General features: G+C 42.3%; 1 protein-coding gene across 3 annotated transcripts; it reads left to right on the top strand.

The window, feature by feature from the left end:
- The first annotated feature begins 5,982 nt into the window (after positions 1-5,982).
- Znf275 (zinc finger protein 275) lies at positions 5,983-22,039 on the top strand. Of its 3 annotated transcripts, XM_048336412.1 has the most exons (6): positions 5,983-6,090; positions 8,273-8,350; positions 16,753-16,844; positions 17,312-17,417; positions 18,127-18,228; positions 18,624-22,039. In XM_048336412.1, exons 2-6 carry the CDS (start codon positions 8,323-8,325, stop codon positions 19,778-19,780), a joined length of 1,485 nt encoding a protein of 494 aa, XP_048192369.1. In that variant the 5' UTR covers positions 5,983-6,090; positions 8,273-8,322; the 3' UTR covers positions 19,781-22,039. The 3 variants fall into 3 exon arrangements, with proteins under 3 accessions (XP_048192369.1, XP_048192372.1, XP_048192371.1); XM_048336415.1 differs by lacking the exon at positions 8,273-8,350; XM_048336414.1 differs by lacking the exon at positions 5,983-6,090 and having other exon boundaries at positions 7,548-8,350.
- Positions 22,040-23,158: the final 1,119 nt, after the last annotated feature.

Here is a 23,158-nt window from a genome sequence, read left to right as displayed (position 1 = left end):
CATATGGGAGGATGAGGAGTTCCAGGCCAGCCTAGGCTACAGAGCCAAAGTTTAAAATAAAGACTTAAGGAAAAATAACTAAAATGTAGTCCAATATATTTTTAAATGAAGATATCAAATTTTAAATTATATTAAAGAATGACACATCATAGGTAGAATCTATATAGATAATACATTTTTGTTTATGCACTTGAGAATTAGTCATTCCAAATTTTAATGAATTAAAAAAGAAAATTTGTTGGGGCTGGGGATATAGCCTAGTGGCAAGAGTGCCTGCCTCGGATACACGAGGCCCTAGGTTCAATTCCCCAGCACCACATATACAGAAAACGGCCAGAAGTGGCGCTGTGGCTCAAGTGGCAGAATGCTAGCCTTGAGCGGGAAGAAGCCAGGGACAGTGCTCAGGCCCTGAGTCCAAGGCCCAGGACTGGCCAAAAAAAAAAAAAAAGAAAAGAAAATTTGTATAGTCTAATGTGTATCTAAAATATGTTTTCAATTTTTTTTCTGGTCCTGGGGCTTGAACTCCAGGTCTAATCCCTGTCCCTGAGCCTTTTTGATCAAGGCTAGATTACCCCTTAAGACACATCTCTACATCTGGCTTCTTTTAGTGGTCAACTGGAGATAAGAGTCTCATAGGCTTTCCTGGCTGGGTTGACTCTGAACCATGATCCTCAGATCTCAACCTCCTGAGTAGCTAGGATTACAGGTGTGAGTCACTGGCGTGACTGACTTCCAGTTTAAAAAATTATTTTTGAAAAACTAGATTGTAACTTCTTCAGCCTGGTACTAAACATCTGTGACAAATTTCCAGTTAATTTCATTCTTAACAGTGACAATAGGAATTTTTGTGTTAAAGTAACAAACAAGAATGGGTGTCCACTCTCATACCTTTTGCTCAACCTTACACTGGAGACAACAGTTATAAAAAGTGGCAGGTTTCCTAAACAGAATCCAGATTGGAAGGGAAGAAGTACACTGTTTTTATTCAGAAAGGACATAATTACATATAAAATCCAATGATGGAATCTGTAGAAAAGCTATTAAAATTTATGTGTGAATTGGCAGATTTCAGAATATAGTATGATACCAAGATAAAAAGAGTCAATTATAGTTTTATGTTCTAGTAATGAACAACTAGAATTTAAAAAAAATTTAGAACAATACCAATTGCAACAGCATCAAAATATGCAATACTTAGAAATAAATATGTGAAAGACCTAAGAATTCTAAGAAAATGTTGAGAGAAATTAAAGACTAATAGAGAGCAAGAATGAGAGATTATTTATAGGTCAAAGAGTCAGAATTGGTAGGATATCAGTTCTCTCCAAATCTACATATTCAATTCTATTCAAATAAATGCAAGCTAGGGAATAAGAAGTAGATTATGAATTCAAATGGTAATGAAAACAAAAACAAAAGTAGTCAACAACACTATAAAGAAAACAAAAATGGACACTATAAAGAAAACAAAAATGGAGAACTTTCACTATCTCATTTTAAAGATTGTAAAACTCCACTAATCAAATCAGCATGGCTTTGGTCCAAACATAGAAATATGGACCTGGGAATATGGCCTAGTGACAAAAGTGCTTGCCTCGTATACATGAAGCCCTGGGTTCAGTTCCCCAGCACCACATATATAGAAAAGGCCAGAAGTGGCTCTGTGGCTCAAGTGGCAGAGTGCTAGCCTTGAGCAAAAAGAAGCCAAGGACTGTGCTCAGGCCCTGAGTCCAAGGCCCAGGACTGGCAAAAAACAAACAAACATAGAAATACATTGTAGGAACTGCTTAGAGTTCCAAAATATATGCACATGTGGATATGGACAACTGATCTTTGACAAACTTACAGTGCAACATAGTAGAGAAAGCAATCTTTCCAACAAATAATGGTAGAATAATTAGATATCCACACATCAAAAAACTGATCTATATCTTTTTATTGGGTTTAAGTTACTACATATATTTCACAGTATACATTTGAACCTTCACAATTATGAAAATTATCCTTCTACTCTACATAGCTTATGAAGCCTATTAATTTTAATAATAAAACAATTTCTGGTGATACGTACATTAATTTCCTTTTGTTTTGTAGTATCTGTTCCCTCTTTCTCAGCCACACCCGTGAGTTGCTTTGTTTACTTTCATCTGTGTTCAATGTAGCTGATGGTACCCTCTCCTGTATTATTATTTTTTATTATTGTTATTATCGTCCACTTTCCACTCATTCTGTGCCCTCCTCCCAGCTACCCTCAGGTGTGCTTGTGTATATCACATATGTAAGGTAGGGAATATAGATTCATCTAAAAATAATAGGACATTTTCACAAGAGGACCTTTGTTTCCTTACTTTGGGATTCTAACAGGTGCTTGGGTCTGGCTATTTGGTGACTTTCTCCCATGGCTATCCTCTTGTTTTTACTGTATTTTGGTATCTTGAGTCCTGTTTATTTTGTACTATTTCCTTGTATTTTAAATGTAATACCCGCATATCAAGGAGAGCATACATAATTTGTTTCTCTGTTCTTGGCTTATCTGTCTCAACATAATTTGTTCTAGTTCCACCCATTTCTCAGCAAATGCCATTATTTTATTCTTTCTAATGGCTGTGTAAAATTCCATTGTGTATAGGTACCACATTTTTAATGCATTCATCTGTAGTGGGGCATCTGGGTTGTTTCCATATCTTGGCTATTGTGAACAGTGCAGCGATGAACATGGAGGCGCAGGTGTCCTTGTCATATCCTGGTTCCTGTTGCTCCAGATAGATGCCTAAGAATGGTACAGCTGGGTCATAGTCTATGTTTAGTTTTTCTGAGGAACCTCCAGACTGCTTTTCAGAGTGGTTGTACTAGTTTACATTCCCACCAGCAGTGCAGTAGGGTTCCTCTTTCTCCACATCCCCACCAGCATTTGTTGTTGTCTGAATTCAGAATATAGGCCATTCTTACTGGGGTAAGATGGTATCTCAATGTTGTTTTTATTTGCATTTCCTTTACAGGCAGGGATGGTGAGTGTTTCCTCGTGTGTTTCTTTGCCATTTTTATTTCTTCTTCTGAGAAGTGTTTATTTAGTTCCCTTGCCCATTCAGTGGTTGGTTTATTAGGTCTGGAGGGGATTAGTTTCTTGAGCTCCATGTATATGATGGATATTAGGCCTTTGTCTGATGCATTGCTGGTGAAGATCTTTTCCAAATTGGTTGGCTGTCTTTCTTGTTTAGTAACTATGTCTTTATGTGTGCAAAACCTTTTTATTTTAATATAGTCCCATTTGTCGAGTCGCTCTCCAATCTGTTGTGCCCCTGGGACTCTGTTCAGGAAGTTCCTGTCTATGCCTATAATTCTAGTGTCTCTCTTACTCTGTCTTGCAGTAGTTTCAGAGTTTCAGGTCAGACATTGAGATCTTTAATCCACTTTGAGTTGATCTTAGTGCTTGGTGACAGGCTGGAATCTACTTTTAGTTTTCTGCATGTAGCTGCCTAGTTCTCCAAGCACCAATAGTTGAAGTTGCTGTTTTTTTCCACTGTATGTCCTTGGTTCCTTTGTAAAAAAACAATCAGCTGACTGTAAGTATGTGGTTTTATTCCTAGGTCTTCCAATCTATTCCATTGGTCTTCAAGTGTATTTTTTGTGCCCAAACCAAGCTGTTTTTGTTTTTTTTTGGCCAGTCCTGGGCCTTGGGCTCAGGGCCTGAGCACTGTCCCTGGCTTCCTTTTGCTCAAGGCTAGCACTCTGCCACTTGAGCCACAGCACCACTGCTGGCCGTTTTCTGTATATGTGATGCTGGGGAATCGAACCCAGGGCCTCATGTATACGAGGCAAGCTCTCTTGCCACTAGGCCATATCCCCAGCCCTGTTTTTTTTTTTTTGTTTTTTTTTTTAATTATCGCTCTGTAGTAGATCTTGACATCTGGCATTGTGATACCAGCTCCATTGCTTCTTTTGTCTAGAATTGCTTTGGCTATTCTATGTCTTTTGTTGTTACATATGAATTTTTGGATTGTTTCCTCTAATTCAGTAAAGTCAGGATTTTGATGGTGATTGCATTGAACTTGTATATCATTTTTGGCAGTATGGCTATTGTTACAATATTGATTCTGCCTATCCATGAGTACGGAATGAGTGTCTTTCCATTTCCTGGTATCCTCTTTGATTTCTCTCTTTAAGTTTTTAATAGTCTTCATTAAATAGTTCCTTTACATCTTTGGTTAGGTTAATTCCTAGATATTTTATTCCTTCTGAAGTTACTGCAAATTAGGCTGTTGTCATGATTTACCTTTCTGCTTGTACATTGTTGGTGTACAGAAAGGCTACTGTTTTTTGTGGATTGTTGTATTCTGCTATTGTGCCGAATTGGTTTATTTGTTCTAAGAGTTTGGGAGTGGAGTTTTGGGAGTCATTCAGTTATAAGATCATGTCATCTGCAAAAAGGGCTATCTTAATTTCTTCTTTCTGTATGTTGATCCCTTTAATGTCCTTTTCTTGACTTAGTTCTCTGGCTAAGAATTCTAGAACTATGTTGAAGAGGAGTGGAAAGAGTGGGCATCCTTGTCTTGTTCCTGATTTAAAGGGAAATTGCCTTAGTTTTTCACCATTTGGTATAATATTAGCTGTCATATATGGTTTTTATTGTTTTAAAGAATGTTCCTTTTATTCCTATTTTCCCCAGAGTTTTTAGTATGAATGGGTGTTGTATTCTGTTTAAGGCTTTTTTGATATATATCTTGTATTACAGAATTGATTTGAGGAATCAGAAATTTAAAAATGCAACCTAGAAACATATAATTTCTTGAAGAAAATTAGGTCTTTGTGAACTTGGATTAGACAAATATTTCCTACAGGATATCAAAAGGACAAAAACTGTACAATTTTAAAAAATGATCAATTTAACTTCGTCAAAATTTACAATTTCTGCTCTTCAAAAACACTAAGAACATGAAAAGGCAAGGCATAGACCAAAGGGAAGTGTTTGGAAAGCATATACCTGACAAAGAACTTGATCCTAGAATATACAATATGTTTTTGGAACTTAATAAAAGTCTGTAAAAATAGAAAAAAGATGGAATGCCATTTGTGAAAGATATATAGGAGGTTAATGAGGATATGGAAATGTGCTTAATATCAGTAATCAGGATAATCCATCCCAAAGGTACAATATGATTGTACTTAGTAGAACAGTTAAAGTTTAAGCATATTAAGTGTTGACAAGAATGCACAATACCTGGAAGTTTTATACACTGGTGGGAATGTTTAATAGTTTTCTCAAGACACCATATATTGAAAATCTCAGTAACTTGTGTCTCAAGGAGTTAGGACAGTGGAGGGCCAGTAGCATAGACTGGCAAAAAAAAAAGTCACCTCGAACTAGGTATCATGTGCTTGCTAGGGTGACTCCTAATTCAAGGATCCTGTGTTTTTTAATTATGGCATGACCTGCTATTTTAAAATTAAGACAAGCGTTTACTTATTGGTTGTGTACTCCCTCCCCAACCTACAGATAAATACAGGAGGTCCAGGTGCCAGTTGTGTGCTCTAATAGGACTGAATTGGAGTCTGGTTTTGCTCCCCCTCTATTGTCTGTGTCTGGTATAGCACAGATCACAGTGTAAATTTATGAGAAAGTTTCACTAGTGGAGTGCTGCCCTGTTTTGTTGATGTCCCCTCAGCCTCCCCTCCATCCTGAAAGACACCAAGATGGGTGGGGCGGGGCTTTCCCTCCCTTCTCTATTTCTGGCCTGTTTGCTCATTCATTTTTTGCCTTAGTTACTATCCTCTTGGTCTCCACGCTGTTCACAGGATGTGTAGCCTGCTCCACCTCCTCGCACTGTTCCGCCCCCCAGATCCACCCCCTTTCGGACACGCCCCCTTCACACACCAATCAAAACCCAGGAGCTAGGTGGGGCCTCGCTCGGGGTGGGGCGTAGGTTCCCTAGTACCCCAGGCGGTGCCCCCAGGCTCCGGAAACTCGCCGCAGGGCTGCTGTGCTTGGTCAGCTGCTTTCGGCTCCATAGCGCTTCCTGCCACGCTGGGCCTGCCAGGGTCCCGCGAGCTGTACTCTTTGCAGGGCCACACGTCAGCCGCTGCCTGGCTTGGGTGAGCATGTGGGCCGCGGGGGCGACGTGCGGACTGGAGTGATTGTGAGGGACGCGGGAGGTGGAAGGATGTGCTGAGCAGAGTGAGCGGGCAAGGCCGCAGGCATTTATGCGGGCCCCAGGACACTATGCGGAAGAGAGGGCGTCTCAGCACTTGGAGAACTACTGCGCTTTGGGGACCTGCCAGAGGTCTAAGGGGACGGATCCCGGATGGTGGGTACGACGAGGCCTTTAGGCCTTCCCGTGGGGAGTGGGTCGAGAAGCAGGAATGGGGGGGGGGCGGCGGTGGTAGGCGCGAATCGCGGAGATTCAGAGGCCTAGGCTGCTCTTTGGAGGATGCTAGGTGATGGATACTACTCAGGAGATTAGAGAGAGGACCTCTCCCCAAAGCATCAAGTGAAGTGCAAAGGGGGTGGGGGGAAGGGCTTGAGGGACTTTGCCTCAGTAGAGGAAGAGGTTGAGCTTCTCTCTGGGGCCCTGAGGACAGTTCTGATGTGGCAGTCCTTTCTTTACATCCTTTCCATTTGTGTTGAAGTGGCAGGGGTGGGGTTGGGGGGATAGGTCAAGACTTAGTTACCTGGACAGAGAGGCTTGGGGCAGCATAGCCAAGCTGGGTAAGGGAAAAGGAGGCACTTCTTACTGGGTGAAGACACCGCAAAGCTTTCCATGTGAACAGGGCTTTACTCTTTCGCTTCCTCGGGGGCCCTGGCTTCGGTTCCACCCCATTACCTTCACCCCCTGAGCTCTTTTGTCAGTTCTTTCTGTCTATATTTCGGTGATTACTTACATGTCTTTTTAGATACACACATATTCCCACATACTCACACTTGACTGTTACCCAAATCCCATGGTTCCTTTCAAACAGCCCCCCTCCATTGCTGGCCTTCTTCCCAGAGGTCCCACCCTATTCCAACTGACACCCTCCAGTCAGCCTTGCTCTAGCCAGCTGCTCCCTCTAGTCTCCACTCTCTTTGCTCAGTGAAACATTTCTTCAACCTCAGCCCCAGCATTTTCCTTTACAAGACCTTTTAAGAATAGATGGTTGGACTAGGTTGTTGGACTAGATTACTTAGTAATGCACCCTCACACTTTCGTCCATTACACTTTCCATATAAGCATCATACATAGTGTCTGGCACTGTCCAGAGCATTCCCTAAAAATGTTTCTGAATCTATGTTTAGAATCTTATGAAACAGTGATTTTTAGTTTCAGTGAGAAACCCTTTGGAAAATTTGTTACAAACTGTGAATTCTCTTCCCCTAAGTCCAGCCATCAGCACACACCTAGTGAGTTCCCATCTCAGGCAGCTCCTAGGCTGAACCCTTTCTGATGTGAGATAGAAATGAAGGTGTCTGCCTCTGGAGTCTAGGTGGGGCTCAGTATCTTTATCAGTACCCTGGAGTTCTCATTGAGAGACGCAGACTCTTTGGCACCACCCACACTGTTCTGCCTCTTGAATTCTAAACCTGGCTTCTAACCTAGATTTCTTGGATAGCCCAGATATTTGCATACATCCCATTTCATATTCCTTGATATTTGTATACATCCCATTCCTTAACCCCTAGTTTAGGATCCTTTATATCCAGGCAGTGTCACTTCAATGAAGTTATACTTGCAATGTATTTTGATTTTTGGTAAGATGCCATGCATCTTCTTGGGGAAATGGGAACATAAACCTTTTCTCAGTTAAGTACAACAAACACTACCAAGTCTCCTTCTGGTCTACCTTCTGGTTTTTTATAGAAGGGAAGGAAGATGGAAAGCTAAACAGAGAGACAGGTGTCCAAGCAAAGTAACAGAGGAAACAGATGCCTTGCCACCCACATACACACAGAAAAAGACGCACACAGACACAAATATCCCAGGAGAAACAGACTTTCCTTGTGAGACACCCTCCTTGTTGGCCCTTTAGGATTCTACTACTTTAAGTGCCAGCCAGCTTGCACAGTATGTGATAGGCCCAAAATGTGCCTCCATGTTGACTTCCTGGCTTGCCAGCTTCCTGGAACATAAAGGTCAGGACAGGCTGAAGTCCTCATCACTTACATCCTGGCCTCACTGGAGCACATCAAGACTTTAGTAATACTTGTTCAGTCCCAAAGCCTGCCTTACCATTCTCCACATTCCTGGAAAAGACATTCATGAATCTGCTTCTATTCACCGGTATCATTTCAATCCAACAGGTGGTATCTTACCTGCAGGACTAACCACTTGGGAATTGTTCTGAGAAAAGATGAATCACCCTTTTGTGTCTCTTTTAGGTAAGTCTATACTGTGCTGTTAGAAGGCCCATGGGTGAAGGGGAAAGACAGGAGTTTTGTTCCTGTTTTGGAAGTGCTTTTATTTCCATATATACCACTTGCTGAACTATCTGCCCAGAAACAATTATAGAAAATCTACAAACAGCTCAGTGGAGAGAAGACATTCAGTAAGAACAATTTGGATGGGCTGGGAATGTGGCTTAGTGATAGACAGTTTGCCTAGCATGCATGAAGCCCTGGGTTCAATTTCTCATTACTACATAAACAGAACAAGCCACAGTGGAACTGTGGCTTAAGTGGTAGAGTGCTAGCCTAGAGCAAAAGAAGCTCAGAGATAGCACAGGGCCTGAGTTGAAGTCCCAGGACTGGCATAAAAAGAGAACAATTTGTAATTCAGGGGTTCTTTGGATGGGTAAGGGAGCTGATCTCTTCTGCATGTTTACAACTATTTGCTGTAGCCCCAAACTGACTGGACATGGCAAGCTACTTTCTCTCTTCTGGGTACACCCAAGCTTCATTGCCTGAGAGCATTCTGCTCAAGGGATGCTTGCAGGACTCCAAAAGTTTTAGATGCCTTTGGGAAACTTCCCTGTGGGTCTTGTTTGCATGGCCTTGTGTCTTTTCTGTTCCACTCTCCAGGGAAGGAGAGCACCTGTCCAAGGAGATTGCATGACGACTGTTTGTACATTGGGATCTGGTGAAAGCTGTGCAGTTGGGCTCAGAAACTACGTTTCCTAGTAGCCAAGTATACTCAAGATGTCTTATGCGTGACCAGAAGGCACCTAATTATTAACCATTTTTTATAACATAGATTGGTTTATGTCTGTTGAACTCAACTTCCAATTTTTGTTCTTTCATAGTAAAATGAAATAATTACTTTAGGGTATCCTAATGTTTCTAATTCCATGCACTGGGTTTAAATGATTTGGTTGGTTAGATCACATGGTGATTTAAGCACATAATAGAACAATTTGTTCACTCTCTTTAGTTCTCATGATTTAGAAAATCGTAATTTTTCAGATTATCGTGCAGTAAATTAATGCTGACATCACTATTGCCCATGTATTGTAGTAGCAGATGCTTATTAGACCGCTACTACATACATGGTGTTTGGCGACATTCAGGGTGGAATCTGCTGTTGTTCTTGACAGAACCTTTGTACTATGAGGGTTGGTATAGTCTTTACATTGTGGATATTGAATATCCATACCAGGAAGGGTCCAACACACCAGAGTGACCCTGTCCTGGTGATAGTAGAGCAGAGAGGGGGCTTGCCTGGTAAACCTATAGAGGATAAACTGAGAAAACTTCTGTGCTGAGAGACACTAATAAATGAGAACAGAGTGCCAGCCACCAGTGACTCACATCTATAATCCTAGTATTAATTGTATTAAGAGTTTCAGAATTTAAGCCAGATGCCAGTGTAATCCTAGATACTCAGGGTGCTGATATCTGAGGACCACAGTTTGAAGCCAGACTGGACTGGCTGAGTCTTATCTCCAATTAAGCACCAAAAAACTGGAATTAGCGCTGTGGGTCAAGTGGTCGAGCATGATCCTTTAGCAAAAAAGTTCAGACACAGCGTCCAGGCCCTAAGTTCAAGCCTCAGGATCAGTTTCAGATTTGCTTTCCGGTACTGTTTCTCTTACCCTCCATTTCCAAGTTGTAAGTAGAAGCACACCTTTTGAGATTCTTTGGGATTTGGATTTGTTTTACTGTCCTCAGTGTGCCTTACGTTCCAGATCAGCACTACCCTTTCTGTCTACAGCATATACTATAGCAATATTTGTGTTCTGTCTGCACTTGCTTTACTCTTGATATCCAAAGCTCTCTTTTGATGAAAAGGCAGTGGACGCCTTGTATTAGTCACAGCATCTAGCTTCTTTGCCACATTAGTTCTACCATTTTAATGTGGAACAGTTTCAAAGCATGGAGTCTAAGTTCTCCAATTATTTTCAAGATTGATGGTACTTTTATTTTTAACTATAGTGAGGATTAATATGTATTATCTTTTTATAATGCTCTTCCTTCACTTCTGAAGCTCTCTTACCTGATACACTTGGTTAATTATGTAGAGTTTTGCTTCTTTTTGTGAAAGTGTGCCTGTTTTTTTTATTTCCACATTTATGAGCACCTTTTAAATGAGCTCTATATGTCCATGGGCTTTGTTACTGTGGGTGGTGATCACATAGCCACCTACAGCTGAAGTGCCCTCAAGCCAAACCTCCCTGAGCTAGTACTGGGAGAGCCACTCTTTATCGCTACACAGAAGAATTGATTAACAATTCTTTTGTGGGTTGTAGCTACAGGACTTCAACAGTTAATAAGCCAGTTAAGGAAAATCTCTTCAGGAGGATTCACTCAATTAAACAGAACACTCCAGGAGGATTCACTCCATTAAATGAGGAGTGGCTTGTACTGTGTGTATACGCATGGGGATTGTCTATCTTGAGCAATGAAGATCTGAAATGGTATGCTAATAGGATAATTTGAAGGCAGCCCCTGAATACCCACACATAATGTGAGCCTTTCATGACACTCATTCTCTGCTTGCCTTCCAATTGTGGCCTGGTATTACAAGGTTGCATATTATTTTTTCCTTCCCTGGTATGGTTCCAAAAGTCTCAAAACTTGGGAGCTAGACCTTCAGTAAGCCACTCAATCTCATTAATTCATGGTTTCTGTGTCCATAAACTGGAGATAATATAATAACCATCAGTTGTTGTAATCAAATTATATCAAAGGTAGTCCACAGCTCCAACTGTGCATACTGAGTATTCCATAAATTGATACTTGTTCTGTTTAACATATCACTCCCACACACATTGATTCAGTCACTCTACAATATATCCTATGCCAGGAGATGCTGCAAACACTGGGAGTTCTGGGGAGAATAATAAAAGAGAAGCCTCTCTGTCTTGTTGAAATTGGCATTCTGCCTGAGAAGACTAAACAACTTCATAGGAGACTGTCACTAAAGTGCTTTTAATAAACTATGATGAAGCCAGAGAGTAAAGATGTTCAAGAAGTGTGACATATGAGTTGAGGCCTGACTTATTTGAAGGACCCTGGCTCCCTCTGATCATCTGTAGGAATAGTATTTTTCACAGGCATAATGAGAGGTATGTAAAAGTCAGTGTGTGGATGGAGTAACTGAAACATGAGTAGCAGGGTATGTGACTGGTGGACTAGCCAGGGCCTTGTATAGGAAGGCAGTTAGGAAAGTCTATAAAAGGTCATTTTTGTTAAACAGAGAGTTCATATAAGATATGATGTTCTCCTTTTCATTACATTTGCCACACATCAATGTCAATTGTAACAAAAGGAATTATGTAAGAATTTTTTTTTTTTTGGCCAGTCCTGGGCCTTGGACTCAGGGCCTGAGCACTGTCCCTGGCTTCTTCCCGCTCAAGGCTAGCACTCTGCCACTTGAGCCACAGCGCCGCTTCTGGCCGTTTTCTGTATATGTGGTGCTGGGGAATCGAACCTAGGGCCTCGTGTATCCGAGGCAGGCACTCTTGCCACTAGGCCATATCCCCAGCCCTATGTAAGAAATTTTTAACCAGTTTATTTTGTATAGGAAACCAAAATCAAACTAGATATTGAATATCCATACCAGGAAGGGTCCAACACACCAGAGTGACCCTGTCCTGGTGATAGTAGAGCAGAGAGGGGGCTTGCCTGGTAAACCTATAGAGGATAAACTGAGAAAACGTCTGTGCTGGGAGACACTAAAAAATGAGAACGGAGTGCCGGCCACCAGTGGCTCACATCTGTAATCCAAGCTTTCAGGAGACTGAGGATCTGTTTGAAGCCAGCGCTGGCAAGAAAGCCCATGAGACTCTTATCCTCAACTAACTACCAGAAAAGCTGGAAGTGGAGCTGTGGCTCAAGTAGAATACTAGCCTTGAGCAAAAATGCTCAGGAATACACCCAGTAACTGAGTTCAAGCCCAGGGCTGGCTGTGGTGGCATGCACACATGCACGCGCGCGCACGTGCGCACACACACACGCATACACACACGCAGAGAGAGAGAGAGAGAGAGAGAGAGAGAGGAAACAGTGCTTTCATGGACGTTGGGGTCAAATTACACCTGCCCACACCTGTCCAAGGTGCTGATAGCTTGGGAGGGAGGGGAGCCTAGGAGATCTGTCTCCTATTGTCTCCTTAGCCTCAGCCTTGAACTCTTGAATGCTGAGCATCTTTTTTATACAAGGTCTACCAAATGTTAAAAATTGTCCTTTCTGTTATCAAACACATCCAGTTTGGTTATTAAAACTTCACACATTACAGAAAGAGAGAACGGACATTTCTAGCCATTTGATTATCCCGCCTGTGTGATTAGATATTCATTTTAGTACAGATGTGCTTATTCCAGCTGAGATATCTCATTGTTTTCCTTTTTCTGTGAAAATGCAAATAACATAGTTATTCTTCTCCATCCTTTACCTTGCTTGGGCTTTCAGTCAAAACTTAATTGCATCTGCCTTTATCTTCTATGAAAAATGAACATTTTTGTAATCTACTACATGTCATCCTACATTGTCCACCTGCTGATTTTATATTAAAGTCCTCCACCTTTCTTCTTACTCTGACTTATAAGACTCTTCAGTAGTCGTTTCAGAGTTCTGAGCCACAGTCATCATTCAGCTTTTTCACCAAATATATTTTTTATAATATTGGAGTTAGGGAGCTAGAAATGTGGCTTAGTGGTAGAGTGCTTGCCTAGCATGCATGAAGCCCTGGGTTTGATTCCTCAGCACCACATATATAGAAAACGGCCAAAAGTGAGTGGCGCTGTGGCTCAAGTGGTAGAGTGCTAGCCTTGAGCAAAAAGAAGCCAGGGACAGTGCTCAGGCCTTGAGTTCAAGCCCCAGGACTCGCAAAAAAAAATATTGGACTTAGAATTTTCATATTGTTATAGTTTATTGATTTTCATAATTTTAATATCACTATTGTACAGAGCACATGACCAAGTCTTACTTTTAAGTACAGCACAATCACCTATTTTTTAAAAAAAATCAGTGTTTATTCTATTTTTATTTAACTTTATTGTCCATTTGACTGAGATTAAATTTGCTATCTTGCTATTTATTTCTGTGTGTCCCATCTGTTTTTCCTCTTCCCCTTTCTTTTGAATTATTAATATTCACCAGAGTCTTGGAGGGCTGAGGGCTTGCTAACGCACACCATCATATTTATTGTTTCTCTGTGTTATTTACTCCACAACACCTTGTCACTGTTTGTACTTGAAATGGTCAATATTTTTAAAGATTTAAAAGGGAAGAAGGTAAAAATATTTTATATTTCCCCACATATTTACATTCCTGGTATTCCTCATGTCTTTATGTATATCCAAGTTTTTTTTCATTTTTTAAACTTATTTGTTTATTTATTGTCAAAGTGATGTACAGAGGGGTTACACTTTCATATATAAGGCAATACATACATTTCTTATCAAACTTATTACCTCCTCCCTCATTTTTTCCCTCCTTCCCCCTCTCTAATTCCCGCCGCCATGAGTTGGATTATGGCATACAGTTTTGTAAGTATTGCTCTTGCATTGATTCTCCTTTTAAGCTTTGTCTCTCCATTCTGATGCTCTCCTTCCCTTCCCTAGTTCCAGTAAATATATATACAATACCCAGGGTACTGAAATCAGTAACAGTGACATCAGGGGTAAAACCCTGGGAAAGAAAGACAAAATGGCATAATTTCAGATGGTACACTGAAAATAACAACAATGGTGAACCACTTATTTCCATAACATGGAGTTCATTTCACTTAACCTTGTCTTAAGTGTTCAGATGTGCATAGCTTTTTGAGCTGGTGACAAATTCTCATGGATGTTGTCCATAAAAATACTGATTTTGCTTTCACTTTTGAGAGACATTTTCCCTAATGTAGAAGTGTAAGTTGAAAGGCATTTTTCTTTTAGCACTTAAAAATATCATTTAGTTGTTCTCTAGCTTATATGTTTTCCGTGTTGTTTTTTTGTGAATACTGCATTATTTCTTTCCTCTACATAACATTTTTTTCCTTTATTACTCGTTTTCAGAAACTTGATTTTTCTGATGCATCTTTCTCTAGGAGCTTCATTTAAGAGTTTCTACTGTTGTATTTTCAAGTTCACCAATGTTATTTGCAGTCTCTACGTTGCTGTTAGTCATATCCTGTGAGATTTTTATTTCGAATGTCATCTTTTTTAGAAGTTCCATTTGGTTTTTTAAATCTTATCTTTTATTAGTCATTTGTGGATTCTTCTATTGACTGGTTATTTTCCTTGCCATAAGTTATATTTTGTGTTCCTTGGCATTTCAGTAATTTGAGATTGGATGCTAGACATCGCAAGGACTATGTTGAATGTCTGGGTTTGGGGAGTTATTGGTAGTTATCTCATTGAGTCCTGTTTTAAACATTTTGGTAGCACTGTCTGGACTCAGGGCCTTGTGCTTGCTAGGCAGGAGCTCTACCACTAAGCCCTTCCAGCCCTTTTTTGCATTGAATATTTTGCCAAGGTACATGGCTGGACTGTAATCCTATTTTGTTAACTCCCACCATATTTGGAATGAAAGGTGTGCAGAATTATGCCCAGCTTCTTCTGTGGAGCTGGAGTGTCTTGGCCTTTTTTTCCCAGGCTGGCCTGAAAGTTTGATCCCCCCAATCTCAGCCTCCAATGTAGCTAGGATTGTAAGTATGAACCACCAGCATCTGGCATATTTTTAAGTATTTGCAAGGTAGGTCTTCTATAGCTTTGGCTTAGTAGTAAGAAAATATGCATGGGAAGCCTCTTACAGATTATTAAGGATTTCACACAATCTCTTTCAGAACTCTGCTGCAACTTCCAGCTGCCTCCACTACCCTGAATGCTGTCTGTGTTTCCTCAATTTTTAATGAAGCCAGTAAGCTGTTTTTACCATCTCCTCACTCCCAATCTGGAAATTGCCTCCAGTCAGAGAGCTGGGGTGATGACAGTGCTCACCTCATTTGTTTCTCTTGGAAGTGATAATCCCATGCTTCCTGTAGCCCAATTTTGAAAACCAGTGTTTCACATACACTTTCTCCAGTTTTCTACTTGTTTATAGCAAAACATGAAATCTGTTCCTTGTTTTACGATCATGGCCATAAGCTGAAATAGCTGTCTGTCCCTTTTAGCATAACATATTTAATCTTATTTAAAATAAGTCTTTTCTGAATCATCTGGGTTTTGTCATCCCTATGCTATCACCCAAATGCTTCTTTTCACCGAATTGTGGGTTGAATTGAGCTGACATTAGAACATGAACTGTGTGACTGTTTCTTTGAATTCAGCAACACAGGAGGCCTATGATGGCACAGACAATATTTCACATATTTCACAATTTAGAAGAAAATGGTATCTTGTTTGTATTTTTCAGATCTTTTATTTGGCAACGCTGTTTGAATGTCTTTTCTTTGAGCCTTGCTTTTCCAGACTGTTTTATCAACTTTTCATTTGTTGAATGATTGGAGAGGTTTTCATGTTCAACTGACTCTTTCACCTGGTGAATTGTTTTTAGTGGAGCATAGCTTTGAAGAGCCTCATCATGGGTCAAAGAAGTCTTGTTCCTGCTCTTTGTTGCCTATCTTTCCTTTAGTGGCCTGATCCCGTTTTGTTTCTTTTGACAAGACTGGAAAGGGCTTCCTATCTCCTGTTGGTTTATTTATTTATTGGTTTGTTTTGGTAGTACTGGAGTTTGAACTCAAGGTTTCCCAATTGCTAAGCAGATATCCTGCTGAGCCACAGCTCCAACCTTGCTTTTCACTTGTTATTTTTAGGATAAGGTCTCACTTCCCACCTGGCAAGCACCCAAAGCATAAGTCACCTGCTTAGTTTTACTGTTATTGCTGGGATCACAGGCCTATGCCACCACGCCCAGCTTCCCTTCTGTAAAGACAAAAAAACTCATGGACTTTCTGCCCCAACTAGTCTTGAGCAGTGATCTCAACCTCCCAAGTAGCTAAGATTACAGGCATGAGCCACAAGTACCTGGCTTCATCTCCTACTTTTTTTTCTGTCAGTACTCTTTAGTGTTTCCTTCCTGTACAGTATGAGCTTTGGCCTCTTCAAGGCTTGCTGTAAGAGAGGCCTGTGGTTAGCCTGTCTCTAAGAGCTGGTCTCCTTGCCATAGGCTCTCTGTGGCTGACTTTCACTGTACCAAGACTGCCATTTGTTTGCTTTACCTTGACCCCTCCTGGTTGGCCTATATTAATTTGATACCATCTTACTTTCCCATGGTTTGAGTTAAGTTTTCGTACGCATGCTATCGCTTGCATATGAGAAAAGACTCAACAAGACTTCCAAGCAGGAAATTGCCATTCCCATCCCAGAGTACCCATAGATAGAGCAGTTGTCACTGATAGCTTTTTTCACTTTCCTTAGCTCCACCTGCTCCCCAAGATCTTGCTCTTACCCAGGATGGAGCACCAGGAAACCAGGTCCTGGCAGTCCCTCTTGAGATGCCCGAGGCCCAGGTGAGCTGTCTTTCCCTCTGACTTGCTTGGAATTCTGTCGCTGCTCCCTGATTTTGGCCTTAACCTCTGCCTCTTGCCCAGCATGACACACAATAGGGTATGAAGCCCAGCTTCTGCCTTCTTTCATACCCTCTTTTTATCACCTGAAGGCTGCTAAGAAATCGGTGCCCACAGGACTTTGAATTCCCATCCTACAGGTGGGAAGTCTGAATTTCTGAATGGGAATGTGATTAAACTGAGATCTTTTGAGAAAGATAGTGGGAAGCCAGGGCTGGGCCGCCAAAACTTCTTGGAGCTTATAGTTGGATGCTTATGTTAGCAAAACACATACATAGAATACACACACACACACATACACACATGCAATCACTCCGGGCCCTCACCTCTTGCCTTTGGTGTTACTGGTGATACCTCAATCTCATTGCAGATTAGATGGAAAGACTGATTATTCCTGGAAATTCTTTCAGGATTTGGTGCCATCTGATGTGGCATGGCACTTGTCAAAAAGGGAGTGGTTGAGTCTGAATCCTGAACAGAGGATGCTGGCGTATTACGGGAATGTGACCTCCATTGGTAAGGATGACCTAAGCCCTTTTCCAGGTTTGCCACCTGCTAGGAGTGGTGCAAACACAACCCCACGCTGCCTCACTTGTCCCTAGGTTATAGAGAAATGCAGAGGATCTGTCACACTGAACATCTCCAAGTTGAGCACAAGGTCCCCAATTCCTCATGGCACAGAAAGAGCCCTCCTGCAGTCCTCTATTATAACAAGCCTATCACCAGAATTTAGAATATTTTTAATTTAATATATTGTCCTTGGATAGAGGACACAGCAGATAGTAAGTAAAGGGATAGAGCAGATACTCCACTTGATCATAGCTATGATTTGTCTGGCTGTTTTGGTTAGTGTTTATTGTTGAAAGGAGTGGACATGATAAGGCTGTGCATGTGTATAGGGAAGGTGCTGGGGAAAGACTGTTGGGAGTTATGGAAGTTCCAAGGTCTGAGATTCAGTATGTGGGTACTGGGAGTAGACAGTGGGAAGCCACTTGCCATGTCCCCCTGGAGCCTCCCCAAGAAAGCATGCAGTCTTGCCTTTCTCCAGTGCTCTGAAGGAGCTGGTCCTTGGGAACTACATTTGAACTGCATGAGTATGATTGCCTTGGCTAGAGTCATAGCCCACAAAGTCTTTGAGGATTTGAAGGAGTTCTCCCTTTGAAGCCTTGCCCTTATTCTTTATTCTGGTGTCTGTCTCTTAAACCATTTCCTTTTCTACAAACAGGGGTTCCTGTGTTGAATCCTACCTTGGTCTCACACCTGGCACAAGGACAAGTACTGTTAGTCTCAGATTCATCCCTCAGCACAGATGAAGCTAAGCATTCCGGTGAGTGAAAAAGTAACCCAAAGAAGTATGAGGAAACTAGGGGAGGCACAAGTGACTTGTTATGGGTTTGGTTTAGGGTTAGAGGATTGATCTGAGCTGTTGTGGTTCAGTTAACCTTGGGGACATTAGCAGAGCTGGCAGAACTCTGAGATTAGGTTTGAAAGCCCATTTGAGGCTTTGGGGAGGGGGTGTACCTGCTTTCCTGAGGGGAGACCTCCTCAAGATGCCTTTGGGTAGGCTATGCCTAGGATTGAGGACCTGTCATCCTTCCCCTTGTACTTGTTTCTGGTAGCATCTAGGTTCAAGCCCAGTGCTCAGCAGCTTAGTTGATAGAGAAAAGTTGCCTCCTTCCTGCACTGTGTACAGACTTAAGTGTCTCCTACTTATTTTTTCAGAAAGCACCTCTGTGACTCGCCAGCTGACAATGGGAAAAGAAGCCCAGTCACAGGAGATGGCCTCGACGAGCTGCCCCAGGGCCAGTGACTCCAGTGCTGAGGTCAAACAGAATGGAGACTTGGATGGGAGGGGAGGGAGCCCACCAAATCTACCCATAGAACACCATTTTGCATGTAAAGAGTGTGGGGACACCTTCCGGCTTAAAGTGCTCCTTGTTCAGCACCAGAGGGTGCATAGTGAAGAGAAGGGCTGGGAATGTGGTGATTGTGGGAAGGTCTTCAGGAGGGTGTCAGACTTTAATGAGCACAGGAAAAGCCACATGGCAACCCAGCCTCAACCTGGCCCCAGTCAGGCCCTGGAAGATGTCATGGAAAAGAGGGAGCAAATGGAGAGAGAGACAAATCCCTTTGAGTGTGAGGAGTGTGGGAAAAGGTTTAAGAAGAATGCCGGCCTTAGTCAGCACCTGAGGGTGCACAGCAGAGAGAAGCCCTTTGATTGTGAGGAGTGTGGGCAGTCCTTCAAAGCCAACACCCACCTCTTTCAACATCAGAAGCTTCACACTTCGGAAAAGCCCTTCGCATGCAAGGCATGCAGCCGAGATTTCTTGGATCGCCAGGAACTTCTCAAGCACCAGCGAATGCACACAGGCCACCTGCCCTTTGACTGCGACGACTGCGGCAAGTCCTTCCGTGGCGTCAATGGCTTGGCTGAGCACCAACGCATCCACAGTGGTGCCAAGCCCTATGGCTGCCCACACTGTGGCAAGCTCTTCCGGAGGAGCTCGGAGCTCACCAAGCACCGGCGCATCCACACGGGTGAGAAGCCATATGAATGCAGCGAGTGTGGCAAAGCCTTCCGGCAGAGCTCCAGCCTTCTGGAGCACACTCGCATCCACAGTGGAGAGCGCCCTTACGTGTGTGGCGAGTGTGGCAAAGCCTTCCGTGGGCCCTCTGACCTCATCAAGCATCGGCGCATCCACAGTGGACTGAAACCCTATGAATGCGACAAGTGTGGCAAGGCCTTCCGGAGGAGCTCAGGCCTGAGTCGCCACCGGCGGATCCACAGTGGGGCCAGACGCTGCGAATGCAGTAAGTGCGGCCGCGTGTTCAAGAGGTGGTCAGCACTGCAGAAGCATCAGCCCAGCCACCAAGAGTAGACATGCCAGCACTGTGAGAATACCTCTGGTTCCGAGAGGCCATGGCAGAGTCAAAGGAGATGAACTGTTTTGTACTGCTTAACTGTTTTAGCATCAAAGAGGTTGAGCCAGTCTATACTGCCACCAGCAATTTCTAAGTGTGCACATTTCCATTACGCTCATCAAGAGAAGCTTTGTCATTTTTACTTAGCTTGGCTAGTTCACCTGGCAGAAAGCACTGTCAAAGTACTGTAATCTTCATGCCACGAATGAGAAGGGAAATCTAGATGTAGGAACAGGAAGTGCAAGAAGGTCATCTGTTCCAAGCTCTTCCCCTGATGGAAACAAACACAGGTGGCCAACCATGGTATGAATATAATGTGATCCCGCCCTTGTGGAAGAGAAGGTTACCCCCAAAGTTTTTTGGCCTACTTGAATTTATAAATTTTTAGGGATGTAAACACAACAGTCAAATAGCTTAATATTTAATTTATTAATTTACTTATGCATATAGTACCTATTATAAATCACATCCTATAGAGAATAATATATTAATTTAGAGAATACATCTTTTTTGCCATGTGCCATTTTATGAAATCATTTTATTCTAACTCCTCCCATACATTTTTGAACTCATGGTCTTTGTAGACATGAGAATCCCTTAGCTTCATCACACAGTTTTAGAGCACAGCCAGTCACTTCCATTTGAACTCTGTGTGGTAGCACTGTGACAATCCCTGCATGAGGCTCTCACCAGAAATTTCCTCCTAAGCCATAAAAACATAATCATATAGTATTAATACGACAGCTCCTATAACCATGACATAACCACTTAAAGTGGTGCTTTTTCAAATGACCTTTAAAAAGGTATTTTTTAGCATCTAAAACATTAGTCCTCAGTCACACTCCAAGTAAAAGTTACTGAATTGAGGTTATTTTTTGCCTCTGTTTCTTACGCCAATTCACTCTGGTGACCCCTATAGACATCCAAACAAGCACTGATTGAGATTTTAGCCTAATGGGTCTTGCCCTAATGAGTCTTGCCCTCAAGCAGCAATATTGTGTTCTAAATATACTACATGATGAGAGCAACCCCAATAAGAGGGGACTCTCTGGGACTTAAGGATAGGGTGACATGTCCCCGTTGGGAACAAGAGACTCTCCAGTTATCAAGCCTGAGTGGTACTCGGTTTGCAGCTTTGTAAAGTGGGCAAGCATAGTACCTACCTCCTGAAGTTATGGTGAGGACTGCCATCACACCTGTAGAGCACTGTACACACCAGCCTGGTGTGGAGGTACACCCTGAGTGAAAGTCATAGTTACTGCTTTTGTCCTACACCTCATTAGTTACAGAACCAAGGATGAATCCCAGGCCTCCTCCCTACTAGTCTCGTCTTTCATGCAGTGACCTCAGTACTATTCAGTTTTCTTGCATGCAAATTGTATGTATATCTCCTTTGACTAGATACCAAGTTACCTTTGCATATATTGACTTTATAGAACAGTTCTGTCTGTATTGATGGCAATGTTCTTTTCCAGTTCTTATTGCTTTGCCCTTCGTAGCACTCTATAATATTTTTGTTGTGCAAGCATTTGATTTTTCCCTATCTCAGCATTCATTTTTATCTGTTAAGTGGCTGTCATTGTTTCCATAATTAGATATGATGACACTTTCTTCTAGAATTTATTTGTGAATAAAAATGCCCACTGGAAGGTACAGTCTCCAGGTGAGCAGTCAGGATGAAAATAGGCCTGAGAAGCTGGCACATTCCTCATCTGACATGTAGACTGTGTACCTCTGTGGGTGGTACTTGACTATCCAGTCTGGGCCCTGCAGACACTCTGGAGACATGGTCATCATGTACTGCCCAGAGCACCCTTGACTGCTCATCAGCAGAATTCCAGCCACCAGCAGCAGGGCTAAGTCTTACCTACCATCAGCAGCTGCCACATCCTTCAAGCTTCCAGGAGCCTTGGCAAAGCTGGGCATTAATTTAGTGACTGAGCAGATTTACTTAACTAGGAAATATCCCAGACACAAGAAGACCTACTTAACTGATATCATCACATGGACCATATCCTCCTCTCAGTAAGTCTGGAAAGAAACACCAGTTTGCTGTCTTCTGGTTTGGACAGAGGGAGAAATTTGTCCACATGTTCCAGTCTCACCTCCTGCAGCCTTATCTAAGTTGGGCAAGAGAGCTTGAGACCTACATGTCATGCTGATAGAAGCTGACTATACTGTGCCTGGGCCAGAATTTGCAGTTGTCACACCCAAAAGGGGCAACAAAGTGAGGTTAGAGGGCATTGAGGCTGTTCTAAAAATCTGTGTGGTCTGGAAATAGAAGCTGCTCATCCTGATGAAGGAATAGCAGCCAGGACTGGGAAAGAAGCTGGCCACACTGGAGCTGTGGCATGAATTGCTAGCAGCTGTGCCCATGGGGGCACTGGAGAACTTGGACAGGAAGCATGGCTTTCTGACAGCCCACTGAGGGGGAGGTACCGGGCTCCCAAGTGGGCATAATCTGGAAAGCCTTACTGGACACCGTTGCCCCCAGGCCACTATGGCCCTATGATCATCTCCATCCTGACCCCCAGGCTGGAGAGAACCCAAGAGCACTTGTTACATATTAATTCCTTTTGCTCTGTGGACTCAGTTCTTGCACTTTTCTCTTACCAAACCTTAATCTTTTTACCTGTTATGACATGTTTTGTACAGTCATCATTGGGTGAGACATGTTGGTGTCTACCAGGGGCAAGTCTGCCTCCTTCGCCTTGAAGGGCAGACTCCATTTCTTGCTCATTCACTTGTCATTTGTCAGGTGTAATGAAAATCCCATTCGAGCCTACACTAATGTTAAAGCATAGCCTATTGGTCACTATTCTCAGCCAGGTCTTGGTGTCTTGGCATCCCTTTCTACCCTTCTTTACTTTTTTCTAGTTTTGGTTTGATTTCTCTTAAATCCTTTTTTAAACTTAACACTAAAGATCATGGGTTAGTTTTTTATATTACTGTTGCTGGATAAGCGTTTCATGGTGTTGGTGATGAAATCCACACTCTCTCCAAATGTACCCTATAGCTTTAATGTGTTCTGTAGTTTCACCAAGTTTATCCTGGGCTTCGGGACACATAGCAGTGTGGGTTTTGGTGGGTTTTTTTTTTTTGAATGTCTAGGAATACTGATACATCCTTTACAAATGTGAGCAAGCTTTCTTTGTGTGTGTGCTTGTCTATGCATTCATATATCTACCTCATTGTATTTTCTTTATAATCACATGTATTCTTTCTGAACCAGAAATAGAGACATTTTGGGTTTTGTGGAATTCTGGCACTAAGTAGAAATACTTCGTTTTACTACAAGAGGAAAGAGCCCTCTACTGTTTGTTTGTTTGCCAGTC

This window comes from Perognathus longimembris, chromosome 28 (genome assembly GCF_023159225.1).
Source record: "Perognathus longimembris pacificus isolate PPM17 chromosome 28, ASM2315922v1, whole genome shotgun sequence".
Lineage (NCBI taxonomy): Eukaryota > Metazoa > Chordata > Mammalia > Rodentia > Heteromyidae > Perognathus > Perognathus longimembris.
Note: the sequence above shows the minus strand (reverse complement) of the source record. Positions and strands in the feature narration are given on the sequence as shown.